General features: G+C 38.4%; 1 protein-coding gene across 1 annotated transcript; it reads right to left on the bottom strand.

Annotated features, from left to right (window-relative positions):
- Nucleotides 1–3,532: 3,532 nt before the first annotated feature.
- si:ch211-241b2.5 (programmed cell death 1 ligand 1) lies at nt 3,533–15,450 on the bottom strand. The gene is made up of 9 exons (XM_057360950.1): nt 15,333–15,450; nt 12,647–12,707; nt 11,651–12,016; nt 11,285–11,566; nt 10,502–10,609; nt 7,542–7,613; nt 7,253–7,306; nt 6,350–6,474; nt 3,533–5,246 (listed from the first exon to the last, which is right to left on the bottom strand). The coding sequence occupies exons 2-8, from the start codon at nt 12,699–12,701 to the stop codon at nt 6,377–6,379; spliced, it is 1,035 nt and encodes a 344-aa protein (XP_057216933.1). The 5' UTR covers nt 12,702–12,707; nt 15,333–15,450; the 3' UTR covers nt 3,533–5,246; nt 6,350–6,376.
- Nucleotides 15,451–16,965: the final 1,515 nt, after the last annotated feature.

Genomic DNA, 16,965 nt, shown 5'->3' with positions numbered 1-16,965 from the left:
GTCTAACGAATTCAGTGCACGTGTACCTTCAGGTAAACACTTTAGAAGGGGGCAGTTGTGGTCTAATGGTTAGAGAGTGGGACTCGTGACCAGAAGGTTGCCGGTTGGATTCTCAGGGCCGGCGGGTAACAACTGAGGAGCCCTTGAGCAAGGCACCTGACCCCTACTTGCTCCCCGGGCGCTGCAGTGATAGCTGCCCACTGCTCCGGGAGTACGTGTGTTCACTACTCTCTGGATGGGTTAAATGCAGAGGTCACATTTCGGGTATGGGTCACCACATCTGACTAATAGGTCACTTTCACTTTCACTTTCACTTAGAACTCTCACGTATTTCTGTTTGTGCTTGAATCTGCACTGAGATTGAATTCTGCACTGAATTTCTTCAAGCATCAGAAATTGAGTGAATGGGTTCAGTGAGCTCTGTTATTACTGGAGATAACTCTCTGTGAGCCTTTTATACAGCCAATGAAAAGCTGCAGACACAGAAAATAGAAGTGGATTTTATTTAGCTGAATCATCTGTCGTCGTCACTTTTTTAGATGTTGTGGAAAACACATTATAAAACGGTCAGTTCTGGTCCTTGATTCTGATTGGCTGACCCCGATTTATAATGGCTGACCGCATTACAAAGCCTAAATATCGTTTTATTGACTTTATTTTATGAAGCCTTGCTACGCATATGGAATAACCGTTTTATAAAAGCAATAAGCCCCACGAAGCAATGGGTTACAGTGCATTTTATAACAGCTAATGGGGTTTTAAACAACGCTCTTATAGCTGTTATAAAATGCACCGTAACCCACTTCTTCTTGGTGCTTATTGCTTTAACATGAGGTGTTTGTGAATTCATGTCAGTATAGAATGTAGCTACATCATCTGCCAGCAGAGGCTTAAACAGCCAAACCTTCAGCCTTTGGTTTTCACATATGATCAGATGATTTTGAAGTCTAACATCATCTTTAGACTCTATAAACTGATATCCTTGCTTGTTGCAAATGCAGACGCTGTTCCCTTATAACCTAAAAATAATAAAGCAATAATAAAACAGAAAGAATAAACTTGCTGTGCACTTCCACTTTTGTTTCAGTGTCGCGCTGCTCTGGTCAGACAGAGTTTAGGGTCATAGTATTCTTTTAATCCACTTCATTCGTTCCGGTTGGGTTAACTTGACAACAGGGAAAAATGCAAATCGATGAATGTTTGTTTAATTTCCATCTTTCGCTGACCTCCAGAGTTAAACAGGCCCTTTTGGCTTCTTCTGAAATGTAAAACAGAACTTTGCTGGAAAGACATTCATTTCACACTTTCATGCTATTTGCTAACGCTTTGGGTTGGGTTCTTTATCATGCCAGTAAAGTCTCTGAAGACTAAAGGTGAAGATGGAAAATCTTTCCAGAAAGCGTCAAGCGTGCAGAAATGAGGCGTCTGTCTGTGCATGCACTGACTTGATTCGGCGTCTGTTTCTTTTGCTGTGCAGTGAGCTGTGAAAAAATACAGAAAAAACAAATGCCTTCATTTATTGAAAAAAGACATCCAGTGTTTCTGAGTCCACTAGTGAAAATGTTGTTTTCTATTTATTTATAATGAAATAAAATAATATTATCACCATTTCAAATCGAGTGTTCAATTGAAATCTATACATGCATTTGTAAATATTACTCGTTCGTTACAGCTCATAATGTAATACTGGATGTTTCCAGACACTTCTTGTAAAGGACAGCAGGAAGTAAAGAGAACAATGAAAGGGAATGATTTACAACATCATCCGTGTGTGGGGAAAGCTCTTCCTGGATGCTTATTCATATAAACGCTGTTTAATTCTCATGAGTAATGTTTGAGTAAGGGGAGAGATACACATACACCTACCGCACGTCTCCTGTTGTGCTCATAATGAGACTGTGTTTGTGAGGACTTCTCTAGGATCTCAAATAAAAGCAATAGACAGCTGTGTCACATTACTGGCTGTAATTCAAGATTCTAAAGTATGTATCCATCAGAGAGAAGACACTCCCAGAACGCATTGCAGTGAGTTACGCGAAAAACACTTGCCTGAAACAGTGAACAGAGAGGACTGTTGAATTCAGATGCACTTACAAGTACCAAGAATTATCAATAGAATTTAGTTGAATTAAAACTTATATTATCCAACATTTGTGTGTTTGAATGCTTATTAAAAGAATATTGCATGCATAGTTTAGCAACAAGATTGTGTCAAACTCAATCATTCTGGAAATTAAATAGATCACACACGTGTGTGTGCGCGTGTGCGTGCGTGTGTGTGTGTTTACATCATGTCCACCAGTAAGGGTTAAGAGAGGTCAGAAACAGTTTGGAAAGCACCATTGAGTCCCATACGACCGTAAATCTGCTTGACGTCACATGTGTTGTCTACTGAGAACTTCTATTTCTTACTCACATACAAGTTCTGAAATATTCACGTGAGAAATCATGAACAAACTGAGTTTGGAAAACTAAGTTCAACGCATAAACGCTGCAGATACACGTACATGAATGTCTTTATAATCTTCTTCTTTAATTAGACAACTTTACATTACTCTCCAAACCATGCATGAAATTATAGAAATGTGTGTGTAATGTGCAGAACAAGACTGCAGAAATAATGCAGTAAGATAAGACAGCCAATGTTCTGCTGTTGTGTTCTGGCGTGACTCTATTCTGAACACAAAGTCACGGTCATCATTGACTTTGATTTTAAGAGCCTTTACTCGCAAACATGTTCATATTTGATCTGCTTTTCAGGCTTTCCAGTTTTAAATGATTGTCAAGAAATATGATTTAATGAATCCCATAACTAAATAACAACTTGTGTTTCATGAATGTGGTAATGAAGGATCATTTAGGGGAATCACTGAATGCAGATGTTAGTGCAGATTAAAGCAGAAAAGCAAAGAAGAATTTCTTCCTTTTTTTCTTGTTTGTTTGGCTGGTTGCTTTGTTTTTATCCTTTACAAAGCAAATTCATGAAGTAGGAAATTGCTGTCTTTCTGTCTTTAGGAAACCCGGGGAAAACCTCCGTAATTATGTTTGGCTTTGTTCCTTTTGCATGTCAGACAAAAATATTTCCTTTATGTAAACTGAACGTTAATCTGGTTACTTTAGATTTAACCCAACATGTGTTCTAACATGTGCACTGAATTCTAAACATTTATAAATATATAAACAAATATGGGCTTACATTCTTGTTTTTAAGCGAAAAGATATACATTTTGAATATTTTAGATGTGATGTGTCATTGTTATTCTGAATATAGGTTTGTGCTGTTGGACACATTTCAGCTCTTTTTTTTCTTATGGTGTTATAATACTTTACAAGAATGATTAGTTTCCTTCTTGAGTGTTACATCTGATCAAACTTATCCTGAGGACTTTTGTCTGATCTCTCTTTGCGGGAAACACACACTTCCTCGTTTTCACTGCCAGTTAAACCTGTGGGTGATTTCTCAGAAATGAAAGTAAATCCGGGACCATGAATTAAAGTGAAAGTAACACCAGTAAGACACGGCCAACGGGTCTTCAAGAATTACAAAATAATCTTTTATTTAAAAAAGACATCCAAAATACAGTTTTCACTTTCACCTTTGAACAAAACACAACTATAAAAACATGTTCTTCCGTGACAGAGGGTTTATGGGACAGTCGTTGTTAATCTGACACATTGTTACAGTTTTTCCTCGATTGGTTAAACACATTTCTTGAAATTATGGCTCATTTTCTCGAAACTCTAAACAGAAATCCATAACTTCCCTCAACATCATATTTTCGGGTGAATATGAAGCTCTCCACTCAAAACCATTCAAACTTGCTGAAAATGCAAACTTTTCCCACAAACATGACACAGAAGCGCTCAGAATCACTCACCTTACAACACAGTCGCTGCTGAGATCAATTCAAAACACTGTTACTAAAACCTCTTATTGGGATTCAAGAGTAATTTTACATCGCCGCTTCTATTACAATATTCAACATAAAAGAGTGCAGAAAGAGCAAAATGCAACAATGAGCTTTAGGGGAAAAAAATGACTGTCGAGTAATCTTAGATGAAAGGAGACAAGACAAGTTCAAAAACCAAAAAACATATTGCATAAATATATAAATAAACATGGCATCCTATGTACCTTTGGCCCAATTTCATTACAGGATACGTAAGCAATTTCTTGGTATTCTGATTTTGTGAGTTCTGCAAAAATGTAAAAAATGCTACAAATAAACGTGACAATCATGACTTTAAGGGTGTACACGTGCTACAGTTTACTGGAGACAGAGAAGTGACATTTTTCTCATATAAAGTGTGTACTGTAATTATACTGTATTTTTGCCCTGTAGATGGTTCTATTACCTTTTTACATTCTATTACAATCACCCGTTCTCCTATCGATATCATCCTGAGGTTCTGATTGGTGTGACATCCGTTCACAATGTTTACTGATGGACAAATGTGTGCTTTTTGAGATTACATCTGGACACTTCAGTTCATTATATTATGTGTTTTCTGAACGAGAACATGGTTAAACCTTTGCAAAATGAGGAGGTTTTTGTGTGGGGTTTGTAGAAGTTGGTGTATTGTTCTGAGAATGGGTTTATAGTTGTGAAAAAATGGTGAATTGTGTGTTAGCAATGGAGAAATGTATTATTAGCGACATTCAATGTTGTAAACATTCCAGACGGGCTGAATTCCTGTAACAGCAGTACAAAAGAAGTATGTAGCAATAATGTTTCATTATCATGTTCTCATTTCTTATTCTGGGAATATAAAATGAACAAGATTGTGAAATGACTTTGACCTGAAGCCAGATTACTCTTTCCATCGTTTCATATTTTCAAGGAGAAAAGAGATGCCGCTCTGAATCTGCATGTATAACGTACAGTATGAAAATGCATCTTTCAGTTCTTCGTAAAGTCACGTTTGAGGCTGGTCTGATTTGGGCATGAGGTTCAATATCATCCTAACTCTGTCCTGCAGGGCTGGATATTCTCTCGGCTGTGACATCGCGTCTGACGCTCCATTAGAAACATCCTGAGAGTCTGTTTCTCTCGCTGTATCCTCTGATCCCAGGAGCGTCTCTCTGATATCAGACACATCTAATGGGGTTTCATTAGGAATGTTTCATCTGACGTCTAGTAAAATTCCCCTTCCACAAACACCACCAGCCGGAGCCGCAGTTTGTCCAGCAGGAGGATGTCTGATGTTTAGCGGGCGAGACTGAGGTGACGTTCAGAGTTTGGCATCTGAAATAAAAAAGTGGAGAAAGTTAAATGTGTGCATGTTGTGTATAGACATATATAGGTATCCAAACTAATAATTTTGCAATGATGTGATTGAGGGGTGGGGCTAACTACTACAGGTACAGACCAATGAAAGACGAGGGGAGTGTTCAGGTAATCTGTTTGTAAACTTTATTTTTGCTATTTTGTTTGGTGACGTTATTGTTGCAGAAATGACATGCTTGAGCTTTAATACAAGAATGTCCGTTAATATTTAAATGTCAACTTTTTCTTGGATGCTTTTACTAAACACGACTTTGGTGAAATAAAAATAGACAAATGATGTACAGAAAGAGTATTGCGCTATAAACTGATTGTGGACAATACAGTTCATATTGAGATATTAATATGCAAGCAGACTTGTCCATTCTGTGAAGAGTTTGAGACACATGCAGCGGTCAAAAGTGATGTTCGGGGGGCACATTTATACAATATTTGCTTTAAATGAACCAAAATATTAATGGTACAAAATGGACAAACTACAGCATATAAAGGCAGTGTAGGTTTTATTCTAATATACAAAATGCATAAAAAGCAGTGTTGGGTAAGTTACTCTGAAAAAGTAATTAATTACTAGTTACTAATTACATATTCAATAGTGTAATTAGATTACTGTACAAATTACTCTCTATATCCTATCAACCTTGATTAGAATTGATTCAAGGAAGATAGGCATGAAACAGCTCTTTTAATTCATTCAAATAAATAATAAATAACTACATAAATTATTCTTATTAACTGACCAAAGTATACAAATGTGCGAAGGATACATTAAAGCATACTTGTTGTCATTTCCACTACTGAATATATCACACAGTATTTAGTTCAATTACATCAAAAGTAACTGTAATTAAATTACAGAAAAATAAGAGTAATCCCTTACTTTATCTTTTTCAAGGGAAATGTAATTAAATTACACTAACTAATTACTTAGTAACTAGTTACACCCAACACTGATAAAACACAGAAAGCTGACATGAAATAAAGCAAACACTGACAACGTCTGTTTCGTGTGTGTGTGTGTGTGCGTGCGTGTGTGTGCGTGTGTGTGCGTGTGTGTGTTGTACCTGACGTAAAGCGCACGTGGCAGCGTGTTATTGCGGTATAACAGCGGTCTGTTCTTCATCTCTCACCGGTCGTGAATACTGCTGTGTCAGAGCGTCTCTGTGAGTCTGAAGTTTTTCCACATGCTCTGCACAAATAAAAGGCAAACACACACTCAAATGTCAAAGAGAACACGTTTTCCATGACTAACATTCACCCACCAATCATCAGCTCAATGATTCACTATCACATGAGACGCTCTGATGTGCTTTATATTCTGACAAAGTCGACAATCATGACAGCACAATACACTGTGTAATGTTAACACAATATCAATCATAAAGGTTATGGTTGTCGATGATGCTGCATGGTACACACAAGCAAAGGTTTCACAACGGCAAGTGGCGTCGCCAAGGTCATTGTTAAGGGGAAAATAAAAATTCTGTATATTCATCCTCATGTCGTGTCAAACCTGTATGCCTTTCTTTCTTCTTCAGAACACAAAAGAAGATATTTCGAAGAACGTCGAGAATCAAACAGCACTGAACCTCATTGACTTCAATTGTATGGACACAAACCACCCGAGACATTTCTCCAAATATCTTCTTTTGTGTTCCACTGAAGTAAAATCATATACAGATTTACAACCACATGAGGAGGAAAAAATGATGCAAGAATTTGTCGTCCCTTAAACATTTCATGTGATCAACTGATACGACAGCAGTCAGTGGTGGTAAACGCAACGCTGCCCAACTGTACAGTACAATAAAGCTCTGCCCCGGTGAAATTCTCAGTGACCGAAGAGCAGAAATCAGTTCTATTATTAGAATATTTCCTGGTTAGTCTCATAAGCTTTATCATTAGATCACAGCCAATGAATCATAACAGGATCACAGACACGGTCAGAATAACAAGCAATGGCTTACCTTCCCGTGTAATGTCACCGATCTGTGCTCTGTTCTCATTTACTGTCAACAAAGCTGCAAAAGAAGCACAGAACACCATTCAAAAAGGTTATTTGGGGTTTCACAGCATAAGTCACGGATGTTTGAAATGAGTAAAGGATGACAATGAATTTTTGCATGTGAACTGTTTCTTTAAATGTCCAGTCTGGTCATATAACAACAACAAACCTCACTGTCTCACATTCTTTTTACATTCTTATAATAATGTTTACAGCTATGGAATCAGTAGATGAGAAGTGAAGAAACTCACAGTCGGTGTTTGCAGGGGTTTGTGGGAACTGAAGTGAGCACTTTGATGCTTCATTTCTTCTGTCTTTCTGACCTGACGACAGATAAACACACATGCAGATGTGACTGTGGAATTCACACTCGGTTGCTCATTTAAAAAATAGAGGAAATACAAATTTTCTTGCATGGTAATTAATATGATCTGTTGACGCATGTTTATTTTCATGATTACTGTCATGTTCCCTTTTTTACATCCTGCCTAGAGACATCTCAGCTTGGATGAAAGAGCATCACCTCCAGCTGAACCCTGCCAAGAACTAGTCGTGTTTCCGGCACACCCCACGGTGCAACGCGACCTCACCATCCAACTTGACAATACCCCAATCACTCCTTTCAAAACAGCCAGGAACCTCGGAGTCATATTAGATGACCAGCTGTCCTTCAGTGATCACATTGCAAAGACAACGCGGTCATGCCGATATGCCTTATTCAACATTATTCAACCCATCTCTTCTGTGAATACTTGACAGACAAATGAGAGAAAAAACACTAACCCTCTCTCTTTCTCTCAACAGGGAGTGGTCTGGCTTTTGTTGAAACTAGTAATTTATTGCTCCTGTATGACATATCGCTTTATTGCTCCCTGAATTCTCTGTAAGTCGCTGTGGATAAAAGAGTCTGCTAAATGACTCAATGTAAATGCACACATTGCACTGTAAAATCTGTTTGTCCATGCAGCGTGGAGAGGTCTTATGATGCCGCGTCATGAAAAAGTTATTCAGCATCGAAACAGATGTCCTGTGATTTCTGCATTGTGTTTCCAGATGCTCTGTTGCTGTTTGTGAAGGCATGAGCAGGTCTCGTACGAGCGACTTCTCACCGAGGCGTGACGCAGCACATGACTGATGTTATTCACATGAGTCAGCTGATACTCTACTGTTTACACTCGTACAGGAAAAATCACACATCACCTCTCTTTAATATCTCAGTCTTAGACATTAATGAGATTAAAGGAGCCATTCTTTTGCTGTTTTTTGAGGCTTTGATTATGATTTTGGGGTGTTTAACAGTGGATGTTCATGTTTATAATTTCAAAAAACGCTTTATATTTCACATATTTTAAGTCTATTGTTCACCGCTGTCCCTCTTCTTACAAAACGACTGGATTTCTTCCGGTCTATATAAAATCCCTCCTTCCGAAACGCTCTGATTGGTAAAGCTGACCAGGTCTGTCGTGATTGGTTGTGTAACGGAGGTCTGCTAGTGCATGTGCAAACGTCAATCTTTGTTAGAGATCGCAATTTGGCGAGGGAAATGACACCGGACTGATTGGCGACAGAGGTTATATTAATTAACACTAATAACAGAAACGTTAGTTTTGCTTTTTTATATCGGACCCGAGTTGAATATTAAAACAAGCAGATTGACTAGGAGACATTTGCAAGCAGGACTTCAAAGGACGTTTGATAGAAGTGTTTTAGAGGTATGTGCACACGCACACACAATATCAGTGTGTTACACAGAACAGCTCTCACAGCCGATGTTAAAGTCATGAAGCTGTTATTTGACCATTGGTTCTCTTAGAATGTGTGTCACTGAACTCTTATGACCAGCTGGAGGACTGTGATGAAAGTGAAAGTAGTTTAAAGCGTAGCTCAGTCAAATGATTACGATCTCTGATAACCAAACACTACTCCAGCGGCTCTTCCTCTTCTCTGATGAAGACCTCACCCTTTTTTTGCCGTATTCCTTTGGGCGGAGGTTAATAAAAGCTCTCGGAATAGTGACATCATGTACCCGGGAAGTAGAGGGTTGTGGTCCGATTCCAGCCGTTCTCTGTAGTCCTTGAAAAGTGAATTCTGTTAAAGACAATATCTCGCTTGGCACTGAACTTTGAGCTTTATCATTTTGCAGGTATTGTTTATGCTCTAACAGCAACATTACACACTAACTAAAGGTTGACACATTTGCGGGGAATGGGACCTTTAAATGGAGAGCAAATGGAAACTTGAGCTTAAGTCTCATTCGCGTCTCAGGTATTTCTCCTGAGAAAAAGAGTCACAGAGAAATATCACAGAAGAGATGTCAACAGTGTGTCAAACTGAGCTCAGATTTGTGCAATCAAAAGTCAATATTATGCAGACCTCAAAATGAACTCGAACACTTCTTATCAAATTATTTCACCTCTACAATCTACATTCATACATTAGACCTCCAACAATTACACCCTCGTTTGATTTAATTTCTCTTAATCAATGGTTCTTTCTCCCCAAAGATCATGTTCTATAAAACAAACGTTTTATTCTTGATTTTTTGTAGTCTGTTTTTAACCCTCATAAAGAACATTTTAGGCAACAGAATGGTTCTGAGAATGTTAAGGGAGCACAGAGAAATGATTCTGACGCCTTGTCTGGTGTTAATAAAGCATTTGTGTTCTCTACAGAATCAGGGCATCAATCTGTCTGATAACACAGTGTATGCATAGCAACTGCTGCTATGATGTCAGTCAGTGATATGTTATCATGGGGTATGAGAGTGAATAAGTGTATTCCTGTTTCAGACGTTATTCAGCTTCAGTCTGTGTGCGGAATGCATTCTTTAAAGGTAACTGAAACCTTCCAATGAAATGTCATGGTTTAAACATTTTTAAAGCTGGCGCGTGAGATGAAAATCCAAGAGAATGACTCACTGTCATATGACTTTACCCCTGCAGAAAACACACAGCTGACTCAGAAATCTACCCTGGTAAATCTCACCGTATCTGATAGCGGCATATGTCATAAACCATGATGGAATCTCCGTAAATGTAAACAAGCATTTACACGATGAATGATTCCCCTATTTGTGTTCCAGGGCTTTTAAACGGTACTCCAAGTCCTACCGTAACGTAACACAAAACATGGTAATACCGCGGTATATTTAAAACAGCAAAAGTATCCCAGTAAACAGATGATGGAATCATGGGAAATGCGTTTGACGTACTGTGTTTTCTTCTATGGTGGAAGATGGAGACGAAGACAATGACCAGTAACACAACCACCACAGCGCCGATCCAAACATACTGATGAGAAGAACCGGAAGGAATTTCATCTGGAAACAAAATCAAACATTACACTCCTTTCTTCAGAACGAGAAATGAACATTACATTTCCATGTGACACAGTTTTCTGGAATGCAGAAATCCAAGGAAATTGTTTTACCAAAGTAATCCTTTTATTGAAATGTAAAATGATATTAACGCTGTCAGTTTTGAAAGAAATAATTGCCATTTTAGAGCCAGAATCTGTTTCAAATACGTTTTATAAAACTACAGGGATATTCAGATTTGATTGCAATAAAATATTTACATCTTACACAAATCACATCTGCATTTGAGCAATGCAGAAGAAAAAAAAGATGTATTTTATTAAACAGAAAATTATTTTATTTAAAAAATAAACACTTGGTTTCGGGAAAACATTATAGTCACTCTACTGTATTAAGTCACACAGTCTGATCTGAAGTCTGCTGGAAAAACACAGCAATACATTCACGCCTCTTTATTCATCGGAAGAATCTGTTTTGTCTTTATCTCTGTCATATCATACGCCCTCTCGCCCCGGGGGAATCCCTCATCGCGCTGTCAAGGAAAATCTTCCCCACACACAAATCATCATCAGCGACGGAAAACAAGAGCGAGTGGGCTGATAGACAGAGTTTCTGTGGATGTCACATCCTACACGTTTCACTTTCAAAGTGTTTCTAAAAGATAAATGTCAAACTCACGGGGAATAAGGAAAGTGGCCGTCTGTCTGACTCGCCCCTCCGTCAGGAAGGAGCAGGTGTAGTTTCTCGAGAGGTCTCGTCTCACCGCCAGTCGAGTGGTGACGTTGAAGAGATCTTCATTGGTGGAGCGTGTGCTGTTTCTGGATTTCTCCGTGAGGTTTATGTTCTGTCCGTCGCTCCAGAGAATCTGCGCCAGCGGGTATCCCTCGAACTCACACGACAGTTCCACTTCGTCTTTTAACTGGGTTTTCTGCACTTTTTTCTTGACTGGATTGTGAAGTGCTGGAAACAGAGAAACAGACGACAGTGATGATGAGCGTTTGTGTGATGGATAACCGAAGCACGCAACACATGATTGAGACTCACCCGTAACACTGAGCGTGATGTCTTTGTAGTCCCCATCGTAGTCTCCATCATCTCCCACTTTGACGATGCACTGGTATATTCCTGAATCTTTGATCCTGAGCTTTTTTAATTGTAATACAGCTCGATTCTGATTCAGTTGCTCGTGGATGAGATGAGCTCGCTCTCTGAAGTCCGGGTGGGTGAAGTTCTGCATTTTTCTGCCTCTCTTGTATCTGTAGACCTCCTCTTCGGGCTTCGGCTCGATTCTGCGCCATATGACGTGGAGGTCAGAAAGGCTTTTGACTTTGGAGAACGTGCACACGAGTTTGATGTCATCGTGTAGCCGTGCCTCATATGAACTCTGCTCCTTCTCAACTGTGAACAGGGCTGAAGGGAGAAAGAGTCAAATATACGTCAAACTACGCTCTTTGATTAGCATTTTATACTGCTGAAAATAACAAGTTACTTAAAGGGACAGTTCACCCAAAAAATGTCAATTCTGTCATCATTTACTCGCCCTCGGATAGTTCCAAACCTGTGCACGTTTTTTAGTTCTGATGAACACAAAGGAAGATATTTTGAAGAATGCCAGTAACCAAACAGATCTCATCCATCATTGACTCCCATTGTATTTATTTTCCCTCTATGGGGGATGATATTACTGACATTCTTCCAAATATCTTCTTTCGTGGTAAGCAAAACAAAGAAATTTACACAGGTTTAGAGGGTGAGTAAATGGCAACAGAATTTGAATTTTTGGGTGAACCGTCCCTTTTTTACCATGGTAAATTTGCAAAGGTGGAAGTTTAATTTCTTTTAACACCCAGATGAAAATGCCATTTCATTCATAGCTCACAGCATCTAAAAGAAGACATTTACACTATGTTCTCACTTTCTCTTACATGTTTCTCCTATAGGAGACATAAAAACGCAAATGAGAGCAGGATGAAAACATCGGAATGGGTTCACAGTAAGATCTCATCCAAGAGAAAACAGAGAGATGAATCTGAGCCAGACCTGAGACAGCGGGCCAGAGCAGAGCCTGAAACACCAACACCAGCGTCTCCCTCATCGCCTCCTGTGGGCAAAAAAAACAAATCGATCTGAAACGGCAGAAGATCCTGAAGCTCAGCATGAAAAGGTAATGAAGACGTGTCGTGTGATTCTGTGAATCTGCTGATTCATGTGCTGAAGTGAATCAGCATTTCACAGAAAAACAACAACTCGCTTCCTCAAATGCAAATGAAGAACAATCACAAGCTGCATTAATAAGAGTTACAAAGCATATTTGTGTTCCTGCTCGATGTATGTGGGATTCTAAGCTTCGAGAAGATTATTCATTTGGCAGATGTGCACCATCATCTCATGCCGAAGCACAAATAGGGCGATAGTTCTCAAAAAATTGAAATGGAAATAAAGAGACTTTAATCCTAAAATACTTCCAACTGGTTTTGTAGACAAACATACATTGACTCTGTCTGCACATGTATTTTCCAAACTTTCTTAAACTATTAAAGAGATAGAAAAGAAAAAGCACTGTAAAGAAATGGCGGGTTGTTTCAAGCCGATGAAAACACTAAAACCCATTTAAACATTTTCTAGTTCTTTTAAACCAACGTTTGAGTTCGTCCATATTTTACCCGGTTTAAAAACGACCCAGCAGAAACTCCTTCAACACTGTGGGAGTGCATACAATGAAAATCTCCTTTATGTCAAATTGCGTCACAACATGATACCCGTTTGTGCTATGTCATAGTTTTGATGACCTTACTGGTACTCAAAAAACATGGACTATAGAAAGAAATAAAGAATGAGCAGCTGCAGGTGTGTCCTTCAAACCTTTGAACCTTTGACAATACCGTCTATAGCATCACCTAATAAAATGAGTCAACTGTAGTCTACGTTTCTGTGTGTAAAGAAGTGTTTTCCCCACAGATGACACACAGATCATATCATCATGCTAAGTCATATTAATAATAATGATAGGAATCACTGTGGCACATGCAGGAAACTTCTGACTTTCCCTTCAGGTTATTGTAGGTTGTCACAGCAAAAAAATAAAAGATTGTGTAAGTTTAAAAAACAGCCCCAGGTAACACCCACACGTTTACACAAACAACACACAAAGAGCTGACATGATGGATCGCACAATAATAAAAAAGTGCTCTGGTTTTGAGTTTCAGAATGAATTCCAGTAGCCGTCGGGTATCTCGGGGTTCAGTGACTCACTTTAGGAACAGCTCGGGGAAAGTAAACTCTGTTACATGAATGTCATGGTTTTATCAAACAGCGCTCTGGATATAGACACCCCTGCACATACCTGTATTATAACCACATACCACACCAATACTTTCTATACAGTTAAGAAAACACAAATAGGGAAGACTCGGGTTAGCTGTCACACGTTTACAGAGAAAACTTCTCGGGTTTATTTTTAAAAGTCAGTTTCTGTAGGTACGCACAGGCACACACACACACATACACGCGCACGCATGTTGGGTTTCCATGTTTTATGGGGACATTCCATAGACACAATGGTTTTTATACTGTACAAACTGTGTATCATATTCCCTCCCCCTAACCCTAACAATCACACACAACTGTCTGCTCTTTTAAATTTTCACAAAAGTTCATTCTGTATGATTTATAAGCTTGTTTCCTCATGGGGACCAAAAAATGTCCCCACAAGGACAAGGGTTTTGGATATTGCCATCTTTGTGGGGACATTTTGTCCCCGTAGGGTTTACCCTTCCCACACGCACGCGCGCACACACACACACACACACGCGCGCACACACAAACACACACACACACGCACGCACGCACGCACGCGCGCGCGCACACACACACACACACACACACGCGCGCACACAATCTGCAGCAAAGCGTTCTTGTGTGCATCAGATCAGACTTACATACAGAGTTACTTTAAGATTTAAGATAAGTGAACTTTGAATATGTCAATATAAAACTGTAACACAGCACAGTGATGACATCAGACTATTGTACTTATATATATATATATATATATATATATATATATCATGATAGTTAATACTGCAGCTATATACAAGTTCAAATACTTTATATGGTACTCCAACATGATTTAAATGATCTCATAGCACATATAAAAAAAAACGTATTGTATGATAATTCCATTGTATGATTTATAAATGATATCTAATCTAGACCATAATCAAACCGGTGTTGTAAAACCTTGTTTACAGCCTCTATAACATGTTTAAATGTCTGAATTCATGCGATCCCAATATTACAATAATAAGCAAGCATTTTAACGTGTTACTATAGGGTCGAATAAAGAATGCAATATATTGTCCGTGATGTGTGTACACAATGACATCGCTACACAAACAGAAAATACCTCAACAAGTTGAAACATTCTTTCTGTACAGCACGACACTAACAAATTTCAATGTCATTTGTTTGATTCAAAAGGGGAAAACGTACAATTATTAAATATATATACTGTATATTGTATTAAATGCACTGCATCTGATAAATGTAAACACTGCAGACATGAAGATGGCATGAAAACCACACAGAAACAAACAAACCACATAGAAACTGTTAAACAACATTACAAACAACACACTATTCTAGAGTGTCACAACATGTTAATCTAATGTAAAACTCAAGATTATTTGTGTTAGTGCAGAATATAATGATGAAGATCGTTACTTACTGATCTGAATGTGTGTGACTCTTGTAAGGATGAACAGCAGTGTGTGAACCACGAGCCTGATCTTCGGTGTTTGTCTAATATCTTGGTTTTAACTTTCTATTGGTCTTTAAGCTGTGACGTAAGAGCCACGTGCTGCGCGGCTCTTTTGAAGCTCGTCTCGCTTCAACTTGAAAAATCCGCTCGGGTGGTTTTGTTTCGTTTCGTTCAAGAACTCCGTCGATCCGGATTCGCTCGAGTTTCCTCACGGGACCTGAAATCATCAGGCATCCGGTAAATGATGTCTGGAAAAAACAATTGCATCCCTGAGATTGTGTCTTCAAAGTTAATTTTAGCATGAAGAAACGGGGAATTCATAAATGATAAGGAAACGCGTTGATTGACACTTCCCAGCGCGATCCAAATATGGGTGTGTTAGTTGAACATTTCTGTTTTGTTGCTAAGATGGTGGATCAAAACATATTCGTTTTTTATAGTCTTGTATATTTTTTCCAAAAATAATCATCAGTTTTGGATTGTTTCTATTTCTCCTCAACACTTCCTTATTTATCTCCTTTGGGTGATTGACAAAACCAGTTTCATTTCGACCAAAAGAGGATTAAGAGGAAAACAGTGTCACTTTTCCTGCTTCATATAATACATTCATAGAAAGCAATGCATCTGTTCAAATGTAAAAAGCCTTTGTAAATATTGTAATAAGTGGGTTAAACTTTCTTAAAGTGACAGTACACCCAAATATGAATATGTCATCTGCCATCTCTGTCATAAAATAACAAAAGACATTGATAAATATTGACATTTCATTCTTAGGTGAGCTTTTCTTTTAAACTAAATAAAGTTTATGTATATTATGTATAAAGAGATATTTTGATCGTTATCTCTGTAATATTTTATATGGTGCATGGCTTACATTATTGTAAAACTAATATGTTCTGTCTTATGACGGTAAATAACATCAAGGGAATTTTGTTTGTATGGCATGTGGGGAAAACATAAGACAGCACCTCATTTCAATAATCCTGTAAGGTACACGTGTCATTTTTGGATGTTTTGTAGGTGGAATATTTTGAATGTGATCATCATCAGATCAATGAGATTCCATTATCAGATTATAAACGCTCTTCTTCGGGTTTCCCATCTTAGTTCGGGGCAGACTCGTTCAGGTGTGCAGAATTTCCACCGGACACCTGTGAGGTTCACTTCAATAGTGTTATCATTTGTGTTTTTATTTGTGCTGTTGGTATATATTTATGTTTGTGGAGTTTTTCTCCTCCAGGAAGACAATCTGCGGGGAACATTCTCACTGGGGTTTTTATGCTGTTTGAAAGCAACATGAAAGAAGATTTGTCAGATTGGACTTTTGGATTTCAATTGAATTCACACTTGTCATCCCTGTGAGAACTAGCCCCTCTCTCTCTTCTGATCTGATGTGACTCATTGACTCTGATGTGTGTCATTTCCAAATAAATTGTGTGTTGCAATCTTTGATTTCACACACATCAAGTCAAGCCAAACAGTTTGGGCAAATGAACCGAGTCAGCATCCGGTCTGAGAGGTGAGGTCAGATCAGCACTGATAGAAAGTTATATATATAAACTGTATATTTACACTGGCTATAAATAAGATATACGAGTAA

Source organism: Triplophysa rosa, linkage group LG19 (genome assembly GCF_024868665.1).
Source record: "Triplophysa rosa linkage group LG19, Trosa_1v2, whole genome shotgun sequence".
Taxonomy (NCBI): domain Eukaryota; kingdom Metazoa; phylum Chordata; class Actinopteri; order Cypriniformes; family Nemacheilidae; genus Triplophysa; species Triplophysa rosa.
Note: the sequence above shows the minus strand (reverse complement) of the source record. Positions and strands in the feature narration are given on the sequence as shown.

Coding starts and splice junctions, on each gene's coding strand:
- si:ch211-241b2.5 (XM_057360950.1), bottom strand. CDS start 12,701: ATGAGGGAGACGCTGGTGTTGGTGTTTCAGGCTCTGCTCTGGCCCGCT. Junction 10,610..11,284: donor GGCCACTTTCCTTATTCCCC/GTGAGTTTGACA, acceptor TTTTGTTTCCAG/ATGAAATTCCTTCCGGTTCT. Junction 6,475..7,252: donor CGGTGACATTACACGGGAAG/GTAAGCCATTGC, acceptor TTATTTGTGCAG/AGCATGTGGAAAAACTTCAG.